Source organism: Trypanosoma theileri (genome assembly GCF_002087225.1).
Source record: "Trypanosoma theileri isolate Edinburgh chromosome Unknown TM35_Tth_1_V1, whole genome shotgun sequence".
Lineage (NCBI taxonomy): Eukaryota > Euglenozoa > Kinetoplastea > Trypanosomatida > Trypanosomatidae > Trypanosoma > Trypanosoma theileri.
The window spans coordinates 1365931-1390128 of NW_021639843.1; the positions used below are offsets into that span (position 1 = coordinate 1365931).

Here is a 24198-nt window from a genome sequence, read left to right on the forward strand (position 1 = left end):
CCCTTCTTTGCTTCTTGTAGATCTGCTGTTTAAAGGCTACAAGGCAAGCAAACCTATATATCCATTATACACGACTGTGAGACAATGACCCGACAGATGCATGTCTCGCTGTTTCTCCTGCTGCTGTTGTGTCTATTTGTACAGTTGTGCAGCACGAGTGGAATCCTCGCTGCGCCGTCGGCTGGAGTTGTGCAGGAGGTGCCCCTTAAGGGACAGAGTGGTGTGCAGGCGTACACTGTCTCTACGGGGTACCGCCATCTGATCCGCATTGTGACGTCAACCAAGGATCTGGAAAACAAGAGAAAGTACTGCAGCGCGGAGGGGATGCCTATCTGGGACTTTGATGGCAATGTCATCAAATGCCACAACTACCATGTCCTGAAGACAGAGGATGTGCAGTACCTGAAGAATGAAATCCTTCCGGCAGCTGTGAAATTGCACGCGGATCGTTTGCGCGTTGACCCTGTGAAGGGTTCGTTGGTTGTTCCTGAGTTTGAAGAGGAGAGTACTTGCAGTTACTTCACTGTTCCCGTTTCTCATCACTGCAAGGGTGTCAATAATTCTGACATGGTCCTCTATGTTGCAGCGAAACCTGTGAACCCTTTTGCTACTATTTGCGCTAATGCTAGCTCTGGTCGTCCCATTGCTGCCGCAATGAACTTCCGTGTCTACAGGAAGTATGGACTACGGTACAATGTTCGTCTTGCCACACATGAGATTGCCCATGCACTTGGATTTGACTACCAGAATTTTGTGGATAACAAGATGGTATCAACGCTGGAAAATCTGCGCGGCAAGAGTCGTGTGGTGGTTGTCTCTCCCCGAACGCTGGAAGAAGCAAAGAAACACTACGGTTGTGGAAACCTTAAGGGTGTGCACTTGGTTTCCTCGCACTGGGACCATCGAATTGCGAAGGATGAGCTGATGAGCAGCTACACTGTATTCGGTGCCGGCTACTACACTGCCTTGACGATGTCTGTGTTTGATGATCTACCATATTATTCTGCCAATTGGGGAATGGAAGAGCCGATGGCATGGGGCAACAACTCTGGTTGTGAATTCATTAACGGTGCATGCACCGTCAACACAGAGAATACAAAGACAACTACAAAAATGTTCTGCAGTAGAGGAGTTTATTCCCAGTGCACATCTGATCGTTTCGCCGTTGGGAGCTGCACGTCAGTCATGGGGTATAGAGTGTATACTGAACCAGATGAATGCCCGTTTGCGAAACCGGAACATATCTACACACCTCATGGAATGCTTTCCGCTCTCTGTACCCTTACGGTGAACAATACTATTCCTGGGTCGGTGACGGGCAATGACTCGTGGTGCCTCGATGGGGATTCGCTCAAGGTGAAGGTGAAGGGAAATGCCAATAAGGTTGTGGGAGGCGTGTGTGTACGGGTGTCATGTGATGAGGGTAAAGTGAAAGTGATGTACGCTGGCAACGACAAATGGCACGACTGTCCCGAAGGAGGCTCCATTACGCCACTGGCGAGCACATCGACGTCATTTGTAAGCGGGAAAATCAAGTGCCCCAAGTACAGAGAGGTGTGCACCATGACACCAGATGGTGGCAGTCGTCTGATCCCCAAAACTTCTGAACAGAAGCAATAATCAACACAAGCGTAACTACACCTTCTATATACTTCCGTCAAAACCAGCACCACATGCCCCATCTTCAGTGGCAGTAAAAGGATTTCCTGAAATTGAAGCCCGGACCACTGTTACTGACCGTGGGGGGATACCGGCATTCATCCTGGTAATGGGTCGTCGCTGTCTGGAAAGGAGAATTCTTACCTCTCCGCAGGTGCCAGGGGTGTGGAGGGGCTTGCGATTTGTGCGGGTGTGGATGGCACTCCTGCTGCTTTGGCTGTGCCTCTGTTGAAGTATCCTCAAGGTGCGGACCCAGACGGCAAGGTCAAAGGGCGTCTCCTCGCCTTTATTCTGATGGTGATACGCTCTCTGAGCTTTCCATTATACTAAATTTCATAAAGGGAAATATCTGCTGTGTGATTTTGCTCGAAAATGCGCACATTGAATACATCTGTATTGCATGATGCTGCGGTTTCTTTTTATTTGGGAAAAGGTATTTGTAGGGTATAAAGTTTTGAGGACGAAATTTTTTTTTTGAAAATAAAGAATGGAAATAAAAAAAACATCTTTTTTGCCTTTTGCAAATGACATGGCACTACGTCTGTAGTTGCCTTGGGGATTGGAACTTTCTTCTTTTTTTTACAGTCATTTCTTTTTATATATATACAGCTTCGGCATTGGACGATGAGTTTCATTGCTGTTTGTATATATGTGTGATGATGATGGTCTGAGTGAAATGTTTTGGTGGGGGAAAAAAAAACTAATGCATAAAAAGGGAACCCTCTACTTTTAGCCATCATATAATGTGTATTGGTTGTTTCTGTTTTGTCTTTGTAGGTTGTAGCTGCGGATCTCTTTCTTGGCAGGGATTATAACCTCTTCTATTCCCTCTTTCGCTTTTTCAGATAAGGGTGAGTGCAAGAAAGAAAACAAAAACAAAAAAATGCAGTGGTTTTTTTTTTTTGCATGTGTGTGTGTATGCCTGTGTCTGAATTGAAAGCGCTGGCCCTTGTGAGATGGGGGACATGCTGCCTGTTTGAGATTGATACTTTATGTAGTGCGAGGCAATGTCATCCATGTGTTTTGTGTGCGTACTGTTGTGTATTGGAGTTTTGTTGTTGCGCCACTCCAAGGCAGCTTTGGAAAAGTGACCCTGTGGATTCTCACTCTTTTAATCCTTTTTTTTTTCCATTTTTTCCGCCAACGCCCACGCAATAAAACCTCCCCTCTGCCCTGAAGGTTTTTCCTTCCACTATTTTAAACGGTATTTCCCCATCTCGTTCTTGGAAGCGACGGTGCTGCGTGCAAGACGCCTTTTTTTTTCTTCTTCGTGTTTTTATGAATATTACTCCAATGGTAGGGCTGTCAGCCGTACACCGTAAAGCACTTTAATTACTGACTTAGGAGTGGCTCCGAAGAGGAAGAAGATCCCTTCATTTTATAGGATCCACAAGCTCTTGTAATATGATTTTTGTTGTAGCCCGTTACCTTACGAGAGAACCAGTCTACGAGAAATCTGATCGAGTGAACCTTACCAGATCTCTCTATTCTCACTTTTCTTACTCAGAACCCATCCTCAAGTCTCCTTTTTGTTATTTTTTTGTTATAGATTGGCCTCAATGAATTCCCATTTATTTTGTTGTTTGTTTTGTTCGGCGACAGACGTCTTGAGCGTACTCTTCTATCAGGGTTTCCATATTCGAGCTCGTCGCTGATTTTAGAGAGGTGTGGGAGGTAGGTCGCGTAGGGTTATCTCTTGGTTGTGAAGTCTGTGGCATAGTGTAGTTCCGCTCCACCACAATAAGGAATTTTGCTAACCACTTAGAAAAACATAGTTTCTTCAGGGGTATATCTTCAACGATCGCAAATTGAACTCGCAGTGGATAAAGAGCGGTGCAACTCAAGAAATGCAGAGCTGTTTCTCCGCATACGTTACGTTGGCTGGTGTGCACGTGAGTAGGTTGATACCCGTGTCGTGACATGCAGTGTAGAGTTAGGCCTGATTTACTCATACACACTGACGACCACATGAGGGGCAGACTAATGCCGGAAGGTCTCGTGTTTTCGTTTGCTTGTATCGTGCATTGGTAGTGTTCCTTGTTCATGGTGACGCGTGCCACCGAGTAAAAGGTGCGGTTGCATGGGGCCACACCATGTCATGAGGGGAACGGGGAAGGGTCATCTTTGCGGAATGCCTTTCAAACCCATCTTCACCAGCGTTGAAGTAGGGAAAGCAAGAGTTTTCCACTATGCCCAATCCCACTCATTTTATAAGTGAAACACCCCCGGGAGCCTCCCCACCCCTCCCTCTTCTTGTTGCGCACAAGGCGCTGGCAAGTTGGCCGCCCGCCTTGGGTTGTAGGGGTTGTGTTCTCCTCCTCTCCCTTCTTCGGGTGGGGGATAAAAAAAAAGAAAGGGGCAAAACCCGACAACGAGCCTCGAGCATTGCGCACGTAGACTGGTTGCCGGGTTTCATCCTTTTTTTTCCTCATCCTCACTCTCTTCTTTTTCTCTCAAGTTCAAAGTCCCTGAGCATGATATTTCAGGCCTCAAGGTTCAGCGCCTCGGGACGTAAAGTGCCCCTCGAGCCCCGCCGAAGCGAAGCATGCCGCTCACACACAAACCCCACAGAGGCCGCAGTGGAGTGGTCCAGCAACACAACGGTGTCCTTCCCACTCAATGACAGTCTCACATTCTCATGTCTGAGAGGCACTACGGCATTCACTAAAATGTACACGGAGTCACACACCTGCAGAGAGGAACAGAAAACACAAGAGCAGCAGAGAAAGAAGAACAACTACAGGATACCAACAGCAGCAGAAGCCGCCATGGTATACCCGCAGGCGATGCATAGCAGAACGGCCAACACACACATCACACGGTGCATCATCATCATTCCTTTTTTTTTTCTTGTTGTCTTCCTTGTCACCTGAGTTCACAGGTCTATGCAGAGAGTGTGGAAAAGAAGGAAAAACGGAGAGAGAAAGAGAGTGGATACAGGAAACATATACTCACAGTGAGAGAGAGAGAGAGAAGCAACTGCAACAGCAGAGTACAGTAGTAGAAAAGGAATATCCCCTTTGTGAGATGATGCAGACCCCCCAAAAAACAGTATATACAGAAAAAAAAAGTACACAAATCCAAAACAAAAGGGTCAAATACCAAAACTCCAAGTGTATATTGTTGTACAACAGTCTGGGTTTATTAATCACAGGTATAAACGTATATTTGTGATACATACGATATATACGTGGTCAGTGAGCAGATAAGAACACACAGGGTCTCTGCACATGACCAAAGACAAGAAATTTAATGAGAGAAAGGTAAAAAAAAAAAAGTGCAAAATAAAAAAAAAGGAAGTTTAATACAATTAAAATAAACCTCCAAGTATATAGCGAATTACTGTACTTGACTACGGAAGTAGCGATAATATATATATGGCTAAATTATTATTAGTATCTTTTTAAGTGCTTCCGTCAATCAAACGAATTCCCCTCAGTACACCGTTTTACAATACCAACGCAGCCACAATCAGCAGAGGTGCTGCAGTGCGCATCCACACAGGGCTGAAACTGCTGTCAGCATCGCCCGGCTTCTGCTCGTCGTTGCTTGGTGCATTAGTGGAAGTGGGTTCTTGTGTTGATGGTTTGTCGGTGTTCTCAGGAGCAGGGGTTTCTTTGTTATCCCCATCTTGGTTTCCATTGTCTTCATCAGGTTTTTCGGGATCAAGAGTAGGGTCGGTTACGTCTGGGCTTTCATTGTCTTCTTCAGGTTTCTCAGGATCAGGTGTGGGGTCAGTTCCATCTGGGAGAGTTTGGTCTGGCAGTTCTTCTGGATCCTTGGGAGGTCCTTCTGAATCTGGATCTTCTTCTTTCTCTTCTTCATCTTCCTTCAAATCTGGGTTCTCCACTTGGTCTTCTCGTTTTTCTGGCAGATCTTTTGAGTCTGGTTCTTCTCTGACCGAAATGCTCTTATTGTCCTTAACCTCAGCAGAAGCCGCCATGGCATACCCGCAGGCGATGCACAGCAGAACGGCCAACACACACATCACACGGTTCATCTTCATCATCGTGAGAGAAAAAAATAGTTTGGTTTGCGTAAAAACACTGATCTAGAAAAACAAAATAAAAAAGAGAGAGAGTACACATCACAACAGCAATCAAACAACACAACCCAATGAGGGGAACAACAATAAACCACTCACCCAATAAAACACACCCAGAGTTACACAGATATTAAAACAACACCTTGAATTTAGAAGAAGTGGAAAACAAATGGTATCAAAACAATATTAAATAAACGTCTCTACACACTCCAATATCTTACCCGGTATTCATACACAAACATAGTGTCTGTATTCTCATTATAATAAAACCATTACCAGGCAGTTTGAACACCAAAAATACAGTGTACGCCTGACAACATACAAAAACAATACCACAAATCAATCAGCAAAACAAAGAGACTGTACAACAATCAACACACACTTCCAAACGGGAAAAAGAAAAAGAAACCAATGCATTACCATAATATTTATACCAACACCACAATTGGAATCCAAAACCCACTCACTCACAACCATAAACAAAATTAACTGCCTACATCACTGTAATACCATGCCACTCTTTACAAACAGAGGCAACACACAATTACTCTCTCTCACACAAACATATTACCTTTTTATTTTTCTCTCACGATGCCACTTCCCTTATTCTTTTCCAACAAAACATTATCAGCAAAAAAAAAACAACACATCCCCTCAATGTACAAGAGGAAGGTACGATCACACATATCCCCTTCCACCCCCCACCCTACCCTACTTCTCTTCGTTTTTCTCATAGAACGAAACATCTTTTCATCAATCTGATGGTAAGTCGATTGATGAAAAATCTCCTCCCGTTGGATTCGAACCAACGACCTGTAGGTTAACAGCCTAACGCGCTGCCGACTGCGCCAGGGAGGACACGGTTCTGGTTAATGTTATTTAAAGGATAAATATTATTTTCATTTCTAAGAAAAAAATAGATTGAGGTATTTTTTTCTTTTTTTTTTTTTCCAAAGGTGTAATACTTTTTCTAATTTCGGGTTTGATCATAACCTTCTGTAGCTCAATTGGTAGAGCATGTGACTGTAGATATTAAGCAGGTATCACAGGGTCGCTGGTTCGATTCCGGCCGGAAGGATTGTTTTTTGGTTTCTGTAGTCTTTTACTAGGGTATTATCGATGATGAAAATGAGTTTTCTTTCCAATTTTCACACTGTGTCCAACCGTAAGTTTCTGTAAAGACCGTCTAACCCAAACCAGACGGCCACGAGCGGAAGGCGTGTTAAAACGAGTTTCCTTGGTAAGGATGTGGTACCAAGGTTAAGTACTTGAATTTATTCAAGGAAACCAAATGCACTCACTAAATTTTTGAAGGAGGTGGTCTCCTTAAAAACCAAATTCTTTTTATTTTTCTTTTCAATACATGTGTTCTTCGGAATGCTATCCCCTTGGTGGCGTTTGGCCATCGAAAGGTAGGGCCATTGCCCATTATCCCTTATTCTCGCGGGGGAAGCCATGGGCCAGTAAACTCTATAGAAAGAGTTTACTGGTTCATAAGCTCCAAACGCGTCATACAGCACTGGGGCCAGCAGAGTCGTGCTGAGACAAAACTTTATCCAAGATGGTCCTGTGTGGCGTGCCGGCGTGTCGTCAGCAGAAGCTTCTTTTACATATTTCACCTTAGTGTGAATGCTGCTAAAAAAAAGGAGTGTCAGGGACCATAGAGATAGTAACAATTATGTCCTCCAGTGGTGGAAATTGGATTGGCCACTTTCATAATAATTCAAACGTGTCAACTGTAAACTTATGTGTGGGAACCTTTCAACTTTCTTTTCTTTACTTTTATATGGGTTATGGTTTCCCTTTCTGAAGAGCAGGACCCTTTTTCTTAAGCTAGTCCCAAGAAAGAAGTTTTATCTGAATCCTTTTCCAAAGAAACGCAGAGGTATTTTTCCTTCAAACCACCACTCAGCAGAAAACCAAACACGGTTAATAATACGAAGAATGTTTCAGTTATTTGGAAAAGATAAATCGCCAAAAAAAAAAAAAGTTAGAAAGTAAGAAATGGTGAGAAAAGTGACAAGAGTGGGGTTCGAACCCACGCCTCCGAAGAGAAGAGAACTTGAGTCTCCCGCCTTAGACCACTCGGCCATCTTGCCCATGGTCAGGAATTTCATTTAGAAGAATTGGATATTTTTAGTTTTTGTATTATCTAATTTTTTAAAATCATTGGAAAAGACTTTGCGTAAATTCTACTATGTTTTTTTTTTTTTTGTAATCCAAATAATTTATTAGTTCCATATTATGTGAACTCTAAGAAGAAAAAAAAAAAAAAACAAAATGTTTTTCGATGGTGCATGCGAAAAACCAAGGCCACTGCGAGAATCGAACTCGCGACCCCCACTTTACGAGAGTGGTGCACTGCCACTGTGCTAAGCAGCCGATGTCTTAAGACTCATAAAATAAAATAAAAACACTATTAATTATTTTTTTATTATAATATTTTTTATTTCTTTATAAATAATTTAGTATTTGGTTGATGGAGCCTTGTTACCATTGTGTACAAGGACATCCACAATCTGGAAATTCTACAGAGAAGATTAGCACTCTCCCTGCGCAAGGCTGATGTCAATCTTCGAGAGATATAGCTTTTTCTCAAAGTAAAGAAAAAATGAATTTTTAAAAGTTATAATAATTCTTTATTTAAAAGACATTTTGTACGTCGGCCGCTTGGTCTAGTGGTATGATTCCTGTTTCGGGTACAGGAGGTCACGGGTTCAATTCCCGTAGCGGCCCATGTTTTTTCCCGCTCACCCACTCTTGCGAGTGAGGTTTTTTTGATTTGGACGAATACCTTTATTGTATTTTTATTTCTGTTCGGCGTGTCCTTTGCTCGTAACCCCGCCCTCTCCCTCCCTCTTCCCTTTTCCCCCACACCCCCAATAAAAGAGGGAAAGGAATTTATTGGTGGTGAGCGTGTCTCTCTTGGGGCCTTTGGCGATTTCTTTATTTTCATTTTTTTTTTTTTTTTTTTTGGATCCTCCTTCCACTTCTTTGCGGTCCCTGCTTGGGATTCTTGGGGTTGGTGCTGGGGGGCCGTCGCCGCCACGCATTTGGTGTGACGGTTGGTTTTCAACGGGTTCCTTCGTTTATCTGTGTTGGTCGGTTCGGCTGGGGGTTTGGAACGGTGTGGTTTCGTTTTTTTTTTTTATTCTGGGGTGGATCGGTGCGGGGCATGAGTGCTGATGACGAGCTGTGTGGGGAAGTATGGGGGGTAGAGATGATTTTGTTTTATTCTTCATTTCTCTTTTCATGGGGTTTAAGTTCTCCGTTGCTCTTTTTATTTTTTATTTCTCTTGGGAGAGAGAGAGAGAGAGAAAGGTTGTGTCGTTTTTTTTTTTTTCTGTATCTGGTATAAGTTGCTTTTATATTTCACTTTTTGTTTTTGTTTTAAACCTCCTTCTTCTCATCTTGTGGTTTTCTAATTTCTTACACTTCTTTGAAGCCAAAACAATAATAGTATACATATATATAAAAAAAAGGTTAGCAATGAGTTCAGAAGGTGATAACAATACTTCTATTCCAGATTTGGAAGAATTATATAATCTTAGTGGGACTATAGTGGATGATCCTTCTCTTCTAAATCATAACATTCGAAAGATTTGCGCGCTTCTCGGAACTCAACACCATGAAAAGGCTGATCAAATGCTTGGAATGATGATACTGCTTCATTCAACACGAATGGTTTCAACATCATGGACTGTTCTACTTCAATGTTTACGAGAATCTTTAGAAATTCAAGTTCAATTGTCTCTTATACGTCAGTTTGCAAATATTGTTAATCGTATTATAGTATCTCAACGAAGTAATGCTTTTAGAGTCTTTGCTAAAGAAGTTTTAAATTTACTTGATTCTTTGGATTTTGTTGTTACCAACCATTCATTCCTTTTAAATTTTCGTGTAATACTAGAATCTCTTGGAAGTTATGGGGAAAAACATCTTTCACAAGCTATTTTAGATAAATTATTACAACATATTATCTACTGTGAACGAACAGAAGTACGTCGAGCAGCTGCACTTTTGGCAGCAGAATTAATCGCAAATACCCCTCATTGTGGAACTTTTTCAAACATGTTAGATACTATAGAAATGAAAAGTGATGTATTAGGAAGTTGTATCACCTTGGATGCATGTTTACCTCTTTTAATAGATCAAGCCAAAAAACTTTCCCTTAATCCTACTCTATATCAAACTGTTTTACATGCTAAAACCTGTATAAATAAATGGATGTTATCTTTATTGGTAGAAGATCCAATTCGTCATTTAATTATACCGGTTATTGTTTCATGTTATGAAAAAGTAAAACTTTTTGACCCTTTATGGTTATTGCCTTCATATGATAAAATTTTTAAAAAGGTAATTATGACTTTATCGCAACAAGAGATCAAAACTATTTTAATATCTCCTTTACTCAACCTTCTTCAGTTTTTAAAACCACAAGAAGAACATGAAATTGAAGTTATTTGGCATTTGACATCTCATAAAGATCCTATGATTCGGTATAGTTCTTTATGTTGTTTATCAACCAGAGTGCATATTATGAAATACAATCTTGCAAAAGATTTATTAACTCGTACTATAAATCTTCATGAAAAATATATGACTATAAAATGTGGTTATACAGTCTCTGGATTACTTGTATTCATAACTGCATTATCCTTAACTACATATCAAAAAGATTCAAAAAAGTTTTTAAAAGTTTTACGTTCACATTTTGATTTAACAAATCCTCTGAATTCTATTCCTTCTGTACAAATTGAGGTACTTTATTTAATTGAAAAGTTACCTGATTTTTGTATGAGATCATTTTCCTTTGTTTTACAATCGTTACTAGAAACTGACTCAAGACTTCGTAAAACTGCTTTTACTGTTTTAATAAAATGGTGTGAAGAGTTTGTTTTGGATAGTGTAATGTTTACTATACCCTACTTTCGGGGGACTGATTTTATAGAAGGAACTTTTTCTACAAGGTTAAAATTTCAAAAAAAAGAAAAAAGTTGGTTATATCAGTCTCAAAATTTGGTATTTTTAATTTTATACTTGTTAGAAAAGTTACAATTCGAAATAGGAAATTCTTCTAGGGAACGTTATCAAATTATTCAATCTATTTGTGAAGGATTATTGAATTTAACTAGTTTAACTATATGTAACTATTCTTTAAGTAATAGATTACTTGAAGAAACCTTTTACCGAGCTTTTATAGCTTTAAAAGATTTATTGCTTTCAACAGAGACTTTTCCTTTTGATATTTATATCTCTGTGATTTCTACAACTTTTTCCTGTTTAAGGAAATGTAAAAGTGAGAATTGTTTTGATATATTTGTACACAAAGAACTCTTTGACTATATATGGAGTGTTATTTATTTGTGTTGTAAAGCAATTGATCAAGTTTCAGTACCACATTTACATGAAGAGCATTCAATTTATCTTATGAGAAAAGAATTATCAGAAGATTTTAAAAAAATGATTCTTTCTTCAGCTTATTCTAGACTTACTAATATACGAAACTATCGTGATGCTCATATTTTTCATCTTATTGAACAATTAACTGAACTTTTTATAGAGTTAATTCATTTTGGAAATTGTTCAACGATTTTTATTTTTCAAATGAGTCAATTATATCCATACATACTTTCTTGCTTTGATATTCTTGTGGCGTCAAATCCTATTGTTTCGTTAAAAGTATGTCGATCCCTTTTTGAACTTTTATTTTGTAATAATGTAATAAGTGATGAAAGTATACAGTATGAAACTGAAACAAAGTTTGATTATACAGGATTTCTCTCTTTAACTGTTAAAATATTAACAAAAAGTCTTGCTTTTGATTTGCTCTTTATTGGTGATGAACTATTTAAATTTATTAAACTATTGATTCAAAGAGATAAAGTTATTGCTAATAAAAAGTACTACCTTGCACTGGATACAAATTTTTCACTTGTAAGGCGAATGTTTTCTATTGTAACAGATAAAAACTACTATAATGTTGTACGAGGGGTAACTATAGTTGAACCAATTTTAGGTATATTGGAATTACTTCTTTCTTCACCATATGTTTCCCTTGTTAAGGAAATAGGAGGAAGAAATGAATGTTTAAAAGTATTGACAATAATTGATGAAACTAGTAAAGAGCTTCAAAGTGATAAGTTTAAAAATTGCAGAGATATTGTACTACATATGTTGGTATTTTATAGTGAAAATGATAATGAAGACATTTTACAAATGCTTACAAATTGTAGTAACTTATTTAAACAAAAATGGGAAAATAGTGAGGATTTTCTGTCTGAGTTTTATAAATTTTGTGAATATATTCTTCTTTGTGATTCCATAGATTCTATCTTGGATTTACTTCTACAACAAGAAGAGTCAATTGCTTCAGCTATTTGTCTATGTATTTTAGATCCATTTTATATTTATCGTTTAGTTGAATTTATTCTAAAAACAGAATGTGAAACATTTATATTAGAACTTGTTTTGGTTATTATTTCAAATATTGAAGATGATGTAAATGTGAAAGATGCTCACTTAGTAGTTAATGAGAGTATTCTCGGTTTAAATGATGATCTTATTGCACATATTGTAGATGCCTTTCGTTGGGGATGGGTAGAATGTGAAGAATCACTCATAGTAGTACAAATTATCACAGACACACGGTATAATTTTTCACTTCGTAGAGCATTTTATGATGCTGCAAAAAGGACTTTTTTACACTTTCCTTCATACTTCATGGAAAATTCAGACTTTTTATATGTGGCCTTATCTTCTTTTCCCCAAGTAATTCCAACAAGATTTACAGAGGAAATCCAGAAGATTCCTTTCTTAAGACTATTTTGTGAAACTATAGGTTTTCGTAATATGAATTTATTGAATTTTAATTTAGAAAGAGAGTCTATAGATATTTCAAGTAAAACAAAAAAAGAGGAATTCTTTACCTTAATTTCCGGGTTACCTTTTTTTACATCTGGTCTTTCAGAATCACCGACATTATTTTTAAAATTTCTAGGTACGAAATCTGTTACTATAAGAGAATTACTTGAATGTATCCACCCAAAGCATGTAGAAAGTCTTATATCTACTATGGGAGAATATGGTTTGCTTAATTTATTGGAATTTGTTGACATAATTGAATTAACGAAACTATGCATAAGAGGTAATTTAACATCATTACATTTTAACTCTGTAACTATTTACTCTTTGTTAAAAAGAATTCTTGAGATATTATCAATAGAATCGGAAAATATGGAATTAGATGTATATCTTAGATATTCTTCTATGTTTTTACTAGTTCTTGTAGCCCCTGACAAGGATCATGGATGGGATAAAATTCTAAATAATGAAGACTTAACAGACGAATTCATTCCTTTTAAAATGTTACTCTTGTCTATTATAAATAAATGTTTAGAATTATCTTTAATAGATATAAAATCAATCGTAAGGTATGTTGTATCTATTTTTATTCATTCATCATCTAATATAAATCACGGAATTTTTGAATCTATACTTTGGTTAGTAGTAAAATGCTGTATATATTCTGTGTGGGAAGTAATTATAGGAGAAGAGATATGTCAAACATATGATTTGTCATGTCTTAAATTTCTCTGCAAATTAAATCAAACTGTTGGATTTCCATCTCAACTTATGGAAGAGATGCATGCCCGATATACACCACAACTTTTATCTTTTGGTAATTCTCGTCAACTTGATGGAGATGAACAACGTTTCATATTTTGGATTATAACAAGTTTATTATTACATACAATTATATCAGAAGAACGTCATTCAAAACCTAAGACACATATGAGTTTAACAGATATATTATATCAATATGATGATTTTCCTTTAGAATTAATGTCTTCTGAATCAACTTCAAGAATAAAATTTATTTTTAATGATTCCTTATTTTCAACTTATGCACAGATTCCGATTCTCTCAAGTCAACGACATTGGAATATTCATACTATTGGATATCTTCTTCCATTATGTGGACGTTATACACCTTTAAAAGAAGTAAGTAAAAAAATTTCTGCATCACTTATTCATTTATACCTTCACGTAATTTCATCTGTTATTACTGAAGCATTAAAGTTTCCTACTTATTGTATATCAGATGTCTTTTTTTCTTTAATGACTCTTTCGGCAGGAAATATTTATCTCTTGAGACATTCTCAAGCATATGAAGGTACAGTTGCGTCAAATATTCTTTCAATCCTTTTTGTATGGTATCGTGATTATGCAGCTTCTTTTATTGATAACGCTTATATTCAATGTAATGTTCTTCGTTTTCATGTGGGTTTACTTCCTTATTTTGGTATGTCACCGTTACTATTTGATGTATTAGATACAGTTGCATGTACAACAATTATGTTGAGTTTATTTACAACAGGAGATGAAAAAATAAATGGGTATATGGATCCTATATCAATTCTTTCAAAAATAATTAAAATGGATATATTTTCTTATATGGGTGCTCTTACAGCTATGATTATAATGTCTGGCGCATCTACGCATAAAGAAGTTGAACCAGTAGCTTTTTTACTATCACGTCGTTTTTTTGATGATTTAGAATCAACTTCTTGGGGTTGTTTATCATTTAACTTTGGAATTTTACAAATGATACGTAGTGCATGTAGCATTCTTTCTCTTCTTCCAGATGATCATCTTTCTATAAAAATATGTGAAGCTCTTTGGAATGGAGTTCTCAGTAAAACGTATGGACGTAGAATTCAACACTATACATACTATACACTACAATGTATTGGTCACGTAACAACTGTAGGTCAAACACAATGGCGTACATTACGAGCTCTCTTAAGTGGTAAACCAAATTACAAGGAACAAGATAAACCAACTTTAATTCTTGGAGTAGAATTAAAAAATAATGTTATGGAAGATTTAAAAGGTTTAAATACCTTTATAGCTCCCATACGAGAAGTACCACTTTTATTTCAATTTTCACCTTACGCTTTGCAACTTCAAAAAGAAAGAAATAAACTTTTTATTATTGAAACTTCAGCTTCATTAATTTTACGAAGTGCTTACAGTGATATTCAGAGAGAAGAATTGGATTACAATAGTATTCAGGTGATGACTTATTTGAATACTATTCATGATACTCCATCTTATACTAATGGAATTGCCTTAATTATTGTTAGTGAACTTTTATCTAAAATATTTGAACAAGAAGATGCACTATTTCTTGCATTAAATAAATTTGATTTTACTATTTCTTCTAAACGTCTTCTTTTGTATGAGTTTCATAAAATGTCTGAGAGAGTTATAAAGGAAAATAAACAAGAAGAATCTCGTTGGGATGTCATTGCAGATGCAACACGGCTTTTATTTGAGGCTTCACTGGGAAAAGAATGTATAGAATTGTCTTCGTGGTGGTGGTTGATTTGTGTTATGCTAAACAGCTTTCTTGGTATAAAAGAACCTGAATTTTCTCGCCTAATTACAATAATCCTGACACAACCTCTTAGTATTTTCACTGAAAAAACCTTAGCAATAAATATAACTTCTTATCTTTTAGAAATAATGGACTGTAAGTCAAGGCTAAGATTTTTTTTTAGAGAATTAAAAGAACTTTGTGTTGATCGATCTTCAAAAAAACTTTTGACCAATTCTGTAACAGACATTATCACTACCTTGCTGCAAAGTATCCCTCCGTGAGTGGAAACTATAGTTGTAGTTCTCGCTTTTTGGTTTTTTTTTTTTTTTTTTTTTTTTTTTTTTTTTTTTTTTTTTTTTTTTTTTGGACCATTCATTTCATGATGAGAGGGGTATTGACTTAAATAAGAAAGAATAATAAAAATAAAATTGTGTTACCTTTTTTTTTTTTCGTTTCTTGGAGGCTGGGAGGAAAGAATCTGTATTCAATCAGAGGGTAATATAATGTGATGGGTCATAAGTTGTTGAAAAGACTATCTTTCCCATTCATTATTTTCTCTGACTCTAAAAATACATACTGAAAGAAAAAATCATGAATGGTTAAAGTTTTTACTTTTTTTCTTTCTCTTACTGTTTTAACCTCTTTCTTTCTTTCCACTCTACGTAAAGGTAGAGGAAACCCTTCGGAACCCTATACTTCAGTAACTCATACTGAGTGGGTAAGTGCCATGGACAAGTTTCAACAGAGGGATTGATTTTTTTTTGTTTTTTTTTTCATTGATTGGTGCGGATTGCTTATGTAAAAGGGTATATTGAATAAAATATTTTTCAGTGATTTATTATTATTTTTTTTGTTGCAGTAATTTGGGTCAAATCGGAAAAATATATTCTTTCTCTTTCTCTTTTTCGTATAATGTAGATAAATGGTTGAGAAAGTTTCTCGTTCTATTGGTGAGTCTTTTTTAGAAAACAATGATGCATCTTCATTAACAGATGTCCTCATTCCATTGTCTCGAGTATTGAGTAGAGAATTCGATTGTCAACATTGCCGTCAACTTCGTTTACGAATAGCTCACTTGGAGCGTGAACTGGAGTCAGCACGTGCTCGGGAGGTAAAACAAAGGGATGAGTTGCGACGCTTTAGATACGCTGCAGGTGTACAAAAATGCAAACAAGAGTTAAAGGAGAGTGTTCCCTAAAATGCTTATATTACAATACGAAAACATCAAGATAAATAGACACACACACGCACACACAAAAGAAAAAAAACCGTGATTACCTGTAAGAGTTTTCTTTTCTTTTTGTCATGGTTTTTCTTTTGCGGCCCCCTTTTTTTTTTATTTTTCTCATCTTTGTTTTGTTTTCATTTTTTTACAAGAAGAAAGAACAAAAAAAGAGACATTACATTTTTTTTTTTGATTGATAGAAACAACAAAAAAGCGAGAATAGTTTACTTGTGATCATGAAGGTCTCCTCAAAGGAGCAGGATTCGTTTGGTTTATACTTTACCCGTGCAATTGTAGTAGCGCTTCTTGGGATTGTAACATATGTTACAGTGGCATACTGTTTTCATGTGTACTATGATAGAGAATCTGCATTCCGAGATGCATTGGCCTGCTCTACGCGTGTATTGGACGAACACAATATAATATTTTGGTTACAGAACGGTACTCTTCTTGGATCCAGACGACTAGGGAGATTGATACTTTGGGATGCTGATCTTGATATTGGATATAAAAAGATTCCTAGTAGAGAAAATACCCTTACCATGATGCAAGAGCTAGATTCCAGATGCTTTGGCTTTTCTTCAAGTATTCGCTCAGGTGCTCAGAATCAAATAAATATTTACCGTAAATGTACCAAACGAATTTGCGCAGAATTTCATGAAACAGTTATAGAAAATGGAATTGTGACTTCTGGCGATGGTCATTCTCCGGAAAAGGAACTGTTTCCTCTTGAAATATGCACAGTTGCCGATGTTGTAGCTAAGTGCCCACACAATGCGCCGTTTTACTTGATGGAAGCATATGGTAGTGAATGGTTGACTCGATCGCTTTCAAAGTTATTCTGGGGTTAATGACATCCTGCATATTGACATTCTAAACTATTATGCTCATTATTATTATTTATTTATTTATTTATTTATTTATTTTTTCTATTGTTATATGGAAACATAATATTTTCTGATAATATGATGTTGATGGTTTTCTTTTTCTTTTTTTTTCTTATTCCTTTTTGATTTGTATATATATATATATATATATGTATTTGTTCGAAAAAATAATAATTAACAAAGCTTTTCAAATGTCAAAAAAAGATGTTGTTTGGCTTGGGACACCAGTGAAGGCTGCGGGTACAGACTTTTCCTCTGTTTACACTTCGAAAATAGGTGGATCAGCTATTCTGTTTCGGGAATTGTCGGATAGCAGTGTATTTCAGTGTCCAAAATGCAAAAGTAATCGTGCAGTGTCATTACTGACACAAATTTATGCCCCCTTAGAAGTTTACGATAGAATAATCTACGTTTTTCTTTGTGCTACCTGTAGCAAAGAACAAAGTAGCTTTTGTTTTGTTCTTAGATCGCAAAACTTTAATCCTTCCTACGTAACAGTTCCATCAACTGTTGATGATGCAGAAGAAGTAAAAGAAGGAGCTCTTTTTGAGGAAAACGGTGATTGGGGGGATGATGAAAATGAATCATCTGAAAAGGTTAATGGGGAGGAGTATGCTGTGTGTAATGCTCCAGTTGGTGTTAATACTACTACTACTACTACTACTAATTCCACCGACAAAGAGGAAGAAGATAGTAACGAAAAAAGAAAAGAAAAATTGAATATTGATGATGTTCACACTCTTGAAGTACCTTCTACTCTCGCTTCTCCTGGATCAAAGGCAGAAGTAGAGGGTTTCTGCTACCCATGTTTTGCCCTTGACGTTTTTGAGGAACCCCCAAAAGTGAAAGTTAAGTGTGCAACTATAAATGATCAATTGCGTGAGGTGAAGCAGAAATATGGTGATGATGTTGTAGAGACCACAACAATGGATGAAGATGATGAACCATTACATGAGAAACGTCTTCGAAAGTATGTTGAAAGAATTGGAAGGGTTCCTTCGCAGTGTATTCGATGGGCTCCAAATCAAGAGCCATTGAGGTCCTCTGTCACTCCAATTGCTGTGCCTAATTGCCCTCAATGTGGTAGTGTGCGCCGATACGAACTTCAACTTACTTCACCTATCATTTATTATCTTGTTAAAGCGAAAGATGAGAAAAAACATCCTTTACATTTTGGAAATGTTTTGGTATTTACATGTAGTGGTAATTGTAATTCAAAGTCGTATGCACAGGAGTACTGTGTGGTTGAAAAGGAAATTTAAATACTTCCCTTTATCATTTGTAATATCCTTCTTCGGTAGAGGATAAACAATTACTCGAGTAAGTAGTAAACCTTATATTTCAACAACAAGAAGAAAAATATGTTACTATTTTATTTATTATTATTATTATTATTATTATTATTATTATTATTATTATTATTATTATTATTATTATTATTATTATTTTTGACGTGGGTCATTATTATTAAAATCTAATAGGATATTACCTTGATTTCTTTCTTATTTTCCTTTTTAATATTTTAATTTAGATTGAAGCTGATGGATCGAAGTATATTTGAAGCAATTGATCAACATGATCATGAGGCACTGCGAACAGAGTTTGGTTCAATAGATGTAAATAAAACAAACTCTGAAGGATATACTCCACTGTACTACGCATGTATGAAGAAAGGAGTAGGGGTTAAAACAGTTAAGGAGCTTCTTCTTCTTGGCGCGGAGGTGAACTTGAAAGGTTCAGATAATGAGACTCCTCTCTATATTGCTTGTTTTAATGGAAAAAACGATGTTGCATTGGTCCTTCTTGATGAAGGTGCAGATATTGATGCAAGAAACGGAAAATACGGTGAGACAGCTCTTCATGTAGCTGCTCATACAGGAAATTGCGCTCTAATTGATATTCTTGTTGAACGAGCCGCAGGTTTAAATGCCCAAAATACAAAAAAAGAGACTCCTTTATATATTGCCGCGAAAGGTGGATATCACAATGCTGTGTACCATCTTTTGAAGGCTGGTGCAAATGCCAATATTTGCGATATTGATGGCAAAAGTCCACTGTATATTGCTTCAGAAAAAGGTTTGAAGCATGTAGTTATTCTCTTAAAAAGCAACCGCGATGATCTTGCTTTCGCAAAGGCGAAAGCTGATCAAGAGCTGCGGTTACACCCACTACCAGTAAAATCTACTGAGGAAATATATGAAGAGGCTGCAGAGGATGCTGCTGCTGGTCGTCCTATCCAACATATTTCTATTCAACCAGAGCCAGAAAGGGTAACAAGACCAATGGACGTTGTTGAAATTGTTGTACCTCAGCCAAAGTTCGGATTGCGTAACCCTTTTGGGGCTGCACCGGAAGGTCCATGTCGATCTCTTGAGGAGGTGGGGTTTGATGAACCACCTCCTATACCGCCTTCATTGCAGAATCGCCCACCAGTAAAACCAGAACGCATTGGTGGTACTTCTATGCGAATTGGCACAAGTATTGACACAATTGGAGTGGAACCTATAAGGGTAAACAGCCTCTTGAGTGACTCCCTACAATTCTCTCAGCCTTTGAACAAATAATTATTTATACTTTTTCGTGGGTTTTTATCTTTCTTTCTCTATTCAACTCTGGGTATTTATTTTGAGCGATTCCGGCATTATTTGAATTTAATATAGATGAGGCAATCTGATACTGAGTTTTTTTTTTTGTTTTTTTTTTTTTTGTTTTGCCTGCGCAGCTTCCACATTTATTGAGAAATCTTTTTCTTTTCATCTGATTCATTGGTACATGTGGGCATCGAGTGCCTCAGTACATATTTTGTTTTCTGGTAGGGATAGCTCTTGAAAAATAAAAGAAAAAATATAGGAAAAGGAAAAGGTAATTTCATTACCATGCGGTGCCCCGTTTTTCGGGGAACGCTAGCTTATTTGTTTCTCTTTTGGTGCCTGAGCTTAGCACTACTAGTGACCACAGGAACAACAGCGGATGCCAAGGAAAGAATAAAAGTATCAGAAGACACAGGAGAAATAAGTAAAGCTTCTGGGACTCTTTCCCAGGAGAATGACATTGTTGACGGGTATCAAGATGACGAGATTCGACGTTTGGAAGAGGAACTTGCACGTCTGCGGAAACTGGACGAAAAACAAAAAAGTCTAGAAGAGGAGACTGATAGACACAAGCTGTATGAACAACAGTCAAAGGTGTTACAGACCGAAACAAAAGAAGACGAATCTCAACGATCTGAAGCTGAAGAAGCCGCACAACGACAGGCTGAAGCTGAAGAAGCCAAACGACGACGTGCTGAGGCGGAGGAGGCCGAACGACGACGTGCTGAGGCGGAGGAAGCCGAACGACGACAGGCTGAAGCTGAAGAAGCCGCACGACGACGTGCTGAAGCTGAAGAAGCCGAACGACGACGTGCTGAGGCGGAGGAAGCCGAACGACGACGTGCTGAAGCGGAGGAAGCCGAACGACGACGTGCTGAAGCGGAGGAAGCCGCACGACGACAGGCTGAGGCGGAGGAAGCCGCACGACGACGTGCTGAAGCTGAAGAAGCCGCACAGCGACAGGCTGAGGCGGAGGAAGCCGAACGACGACGTGCTGAGGCGGAGGAAGCCAAACGACGACGTGCTGAGGCGGAGGAAGCCGCACAACGACGTGCTGAAGCTGAAGAAGCCGAACGACGACGTGCTGAAGCTGAAGAAGCCGCACAACGACAGGCTGAAGCTGAGGAAGCCGAACGACGACGTGCTGAAACGGAGGAAGCCGAACGACGACAGGCTGAGGCGGAGGAAGCCAAACGACGACAGGCTGAAGCTGAAGAAGCCGCACAACGACAGGCTGAAGCTGAAGAAGAAACGCTTGTATCTCTCCTTAATCGTTTGTCTATGCAGGTTTCCATGTTGGAAGAATCTCTTACTGCTGCTAAGGATCAAGTTCCTTCTGCTTGTTTTACAATGGGTGAAGGGACTGATGTTTGCCAAGACCCCCTACGTGCCTTTCGTGCGGCCGCTGCGGGTCTAACCGTGGCTATTGATCATTTAAGCGACTTGTCAAAATCTAAGGAACGAAAGTATGGGGTACATACAGAGGGAAGAATTAAAGATAGTACAGATGTCCATGAAATTCCTTTAGGAGAAACACCTAGAAGGGGTAAAAAAGCCTTCCAGTCGCATTCGGTCAGTTCTAATGATAATGTTGCTGCTGAACTTGAAAATGCTGCACGGGGAGCGGGATATGACTTGGAACGCTTCAACGAAAAGAAGGTCCCTGTTAACTTAAGAGATGTGTGGACATGGGTTGGAACGGTAGTTGTTTTTCTTGTAGTTGGAGCGGCAAAAAGATTTTGGCCCTTCTCTGAGGAGGTTGAAGGGAGAGAAGAGAAAACGAAGAATCATGTAAATGGTCACGAAGAAAATCAACATGTGAAAGAAAACAAGGATGCTGCTAATGTTTACGGCGAGACCTATCCTCCTAACGAGGCACCAGACCGAGAGCAGGGCATTCAGAAAGATGTTAACCCTGACATCAAGGGTACAGTACGCAGGTTGCCAGCTAGCAACGTTGCAAATACGGTTCGTCCCAATGCCTCACAAACAACTCCATTTACCGGGATAAAACCGCAAGGTGTAGGGGCTTCGATCACACCGCCTCAAGGAGTGGGCGCCCCTCCTCAACAAGCGCCACCATTCTCTGTGGGTGATGCTCGACATGGTCCACCAACCAGCGGAGTACCTAAACAAGGTGTAGGGGCGTCGATCACACCGCCTCAAGGAGTGGGCGCCCCTCCTCAACAACCGCCACCATTCTCTGTGGGTGATGCTCGACATGGTCCACCAACCAGCGGAGTACCTAAACAAGTTGTAGGAGCGTCAAACACATTGCAGGGTAGTTCGATAAATTCGGTACCCTCTTTTGAGCAAGATGCCGAGACAAAGTCTTTCGGAGAGTCTCTGAACGAGCTCCGAAATCCGTTTCTTCAGAGGTGGTCGTGACCATTTGCGTAGAATCAAAAAGCGAAAAAAAAAAATGAGAAACCTCTCTAAGAATGATAGTTAGCAGTGGGTAATGTTTTGTTTTGTTGTCGTTGTTGCATCTGTTTCTAAAGAAGTGTTTTCTTAAATATGTTTGACTTTATATTGGATGCTGGCATCTGTTGTGTATGCTAAAGGGGGAAAGGAACCGCATGAAATAAACAATACGATCTGCGATTCACCAATTGTTTTGTCTCGATGTGTATACAGTAGAAAGGCTTCTAGCTTGGAAGATGAGAACATGGTAAGAATGGGAAGTATATAAAACATGTAGAAGCTCCTTTTATGCAGAGCTATTCGCATAAAAAATCCTGTATTGATTCTGCCTCAGTTGCACAAAGAAAAAAAAGAAAAAAAAATTTAAAGGAGATTGATCTTTTTCAAAATGTTTTTTGTGTCAATGCCAAAACTACCGTTTTAGTTGAAAATGGGTATGAGAATTTTTTTTTTTCTTCTTTGAACGTCTGATTCATGGGAAATCTCGTTTTGTATTATTATCTGGCGGTTTGATCGATGAATCAGGTGGAGAAGACACCCATTCAACGATCAACAGTTGCAAAAAAGGACTTATACACGGGTTAGAAACGTAGTTCCGGTAAAAGGAGGGTATGCAAAGACGGATGAGAGATTTGAATAGTGAGGCTGAGGCCTCTTTGGTGATGCAAATGGTAAAGGATTGAATATCGGTACTTTTATCTCGTATGTTAGCACTGAAATCAGGGCATCGTCTTCCAGCAGTCACTATCAAAAGCATTTTATTGAAGTTAAATAAGTAGGATAGAAGTGATCAAATAATAACGCCTTGAAACTATATCACTATGACTACCGCCAACACTACCGGTAACAACAACAGGATTGGGGTGTGGGGTAGGGTATGGTGTGGGGAATCCACGATATTGTAAAGATATAGTAGCTATTTCAAGCGAAAAACTGTACAGAGGGGCCGGAAGAAGGATTCAAGAAAGGAGAGGGGGAGATGGAGGAAGTGCGTTTCATTACCTTGATGATAAACTCTGTGAGATATATATATATATTTTTTCACCCCCTAAATAATCTTTGCGACTCGAAGGGAAAAAGGAGGATATCGTTGTCTTTGAGGCTTTGTTAAAAAAAAAAAAAAAAACAGGGGTGAAACTCACATTACAAAAAAAAAAAAAAAAAACAATTTTTCCTAGAAAACCCCATGCAACTCATCATAAAGTGCACTTCTTGTGGCTTTTAAATATGAGAATGATGGACGGTCGGGAGTGTTTGCGCAAGATGCTTATGAGAGACTCTGCAATAACCTAATAACGGTGTATGGTTTTGTTTTTAGGGTAACGATCAACAATCGCAATTAGACCTTGGATATACCTGGATACCCTTCATGGATTGCAATTGGTTAAGTGACTATTATGTGAAGGAAAGAAATGTACAATGTGCGTCCTGAATCAAAGTGGGAAAATGAAAAGAATTGTGGTATATGATGTGAAGACCAGTTAACATCTGGGAAAGACGAGCAAAAGGGAATAGTATGTACCACAGAATGATACGATGATTAAAGAGAAATGAGTAAAAAAAAAAAAAATGAACTGGAATGTAATGAGAAAGACAAAGATGAATATGAGGAATGCACATTTCAATTATAACTTTCTCCGTAAAGTTGGTCGAATTGTATCTATCCAAAAGTATATTCTCTTTGCATTGTGTTTTTTTTTTTTTTCTCTCGTTTCTCATTTTTTTTTTTCCATTAATGTATGAGCGGGATAAGAATGTATTCCATTGTTGTATTGTTTAATATCTGATGTCTCTGCTTTTACAATTTGCATCACTTACTCTTGGTTTTTTTTCTTGCTAATGAAAGTCAAAAAAAAAAAAATGAAGTGGGGTCAATGTTCTTTTTTTTTTTCCCCCTCTGACGCTCAACTGATTATAGTTCCGCTGTTTGCATTCTCTTGTAGACTTTCTCACTTTCTCTCTTTTTTTTCCCATTTTTTTTT

General features: G+C 38.1%; 8 protein-coding genes across 8 annotated transcripts; 6 read left to right on the top strand and 2 right to left on the bottom strand.

The window, feature by feature from the left end:
- Positions 1-84: 84 nt before the first annotated feature.
- TM35_000016360 (putative surface protease GP63) lies at positions 85-1620 on the top strand (the record flags this gene model as incomplete). Its single annotated transcript, XM_029021317.1, has 1 exon — positions 85-1620. One exon carries the CDS (start codon positions 85-87, stop codon positions 1618-1620), a length of 1536 nt encoding a protein of 511 aa, XP_028887825.1.
- Positions 1621-5107: 3487 nt separating this feature from the next.
- On the bottom strand, positions 5108-5668 carry TM35_000016370 (uncharacterized protein; the record flags this gene model as incomplete). Its single annotated transcript, XM_029021318.1, has 1 exon — positions 5108-5668. One exon carries the CDS (start codon positions 5666-5668, stop codon positions 5108-5110), a length of 561 nt encoding a protein of 186 aa, XP_028887826.1.
- Positions 5669-8330: 2662 nt separating this feature from the next.
- TM35_000016380 (uncharacterized protein) lies at positions 8331-8660 on the bottom strand (the record flags this gene model as incomplete). Its single annotated transcript, XM_029021319.1, has 1 exon — positions 8331-8660. The coding sequence occupies one exon, from the start codon at positions 8658-8660 to the stop codon at positions 8331-8333; it is 330 nt and encodes a 109-aa protein (XP_028887827.1).
- Positions 8661-9193: 533 nt separating this feature from the next.
- Positions 9194-15370, top strand: TM35_000016390 (uncharacterized protein; the record flags this gene model as incomplete). Its single annotated transcript, XM_029021320.1, has 1 exon — positions 9194-15370. One exon carries the CDS (start codon positions 9194-9196, stop codon positions 15368-15370), a length of 6177 nt encoding a protein of 2058 aa, XP_028887828.1.
- Positions 15371-16550: 1180 nt separating this feature from the next.
- TM35_000016400 (uncharacterized protein) lies at positions 16551-17165 on the top strand (the record flags this gene model as incomplete). Its single annotated transcript, XM_029021321.1, has 1 exon — positions 16551-17165. One exon carries the CDS (start codon positions 16551-16553, stop codon positions 17163-17165), a length of 615 nt encoding a protein of 204 aa, XP_028887829.1.
- Positions 17166-17392: 227 nt separating this feature from the next.
- On the top strand, positions 17393-18463 carry TM35_000016410 (pre-rRNA-processing protein TSR4; the record flags this gene model as incomplete). Its single annotated transcript, XM_029021322.1, has 1 exon — positions 17393-18463. One exon carries the CDS (start codon positions 17393-17395, stop codon positions 18461-18463), a length of 1071 nt encoding a protein of 356 aa, XP_028887830.1.
- Positions 18464-18742: 279 nt separating this feature from the next.
- Positions 18743-19765, top strand: TM35_000016420 (ankyrin; the record flags this gene model as incomplete). The annotated part of the gene is made up of 1 exon (XM_029021323.1): positions 18743-19765. The coding sequence occupies one exon, from the start codon at positions 18743-18745 to the stop codon at positions 19763-19765; it is 1023 nt and encodes a 340-aa protein (XP_028887831.1).
- Positions 19766-20077: 312 nt separating this feature from the next.
- On the top strand, positions 20078-22180 carry TM35_000016430 (uncharacterized protein; the record flags this gene model as incomplete). The annotated part of the gene is made up of 1 exon (XM_029021324.1): positions 20078-22180. One exon carries the CDS (start codon positions 20078-20080, stop codon positions 22178-22180), a length of 2103 nt encoding a protein of 700 aa, XP_028887832.1.
- Between the last annotated feature and the right edge of the window lie 2018 nt (positions 22181-24198).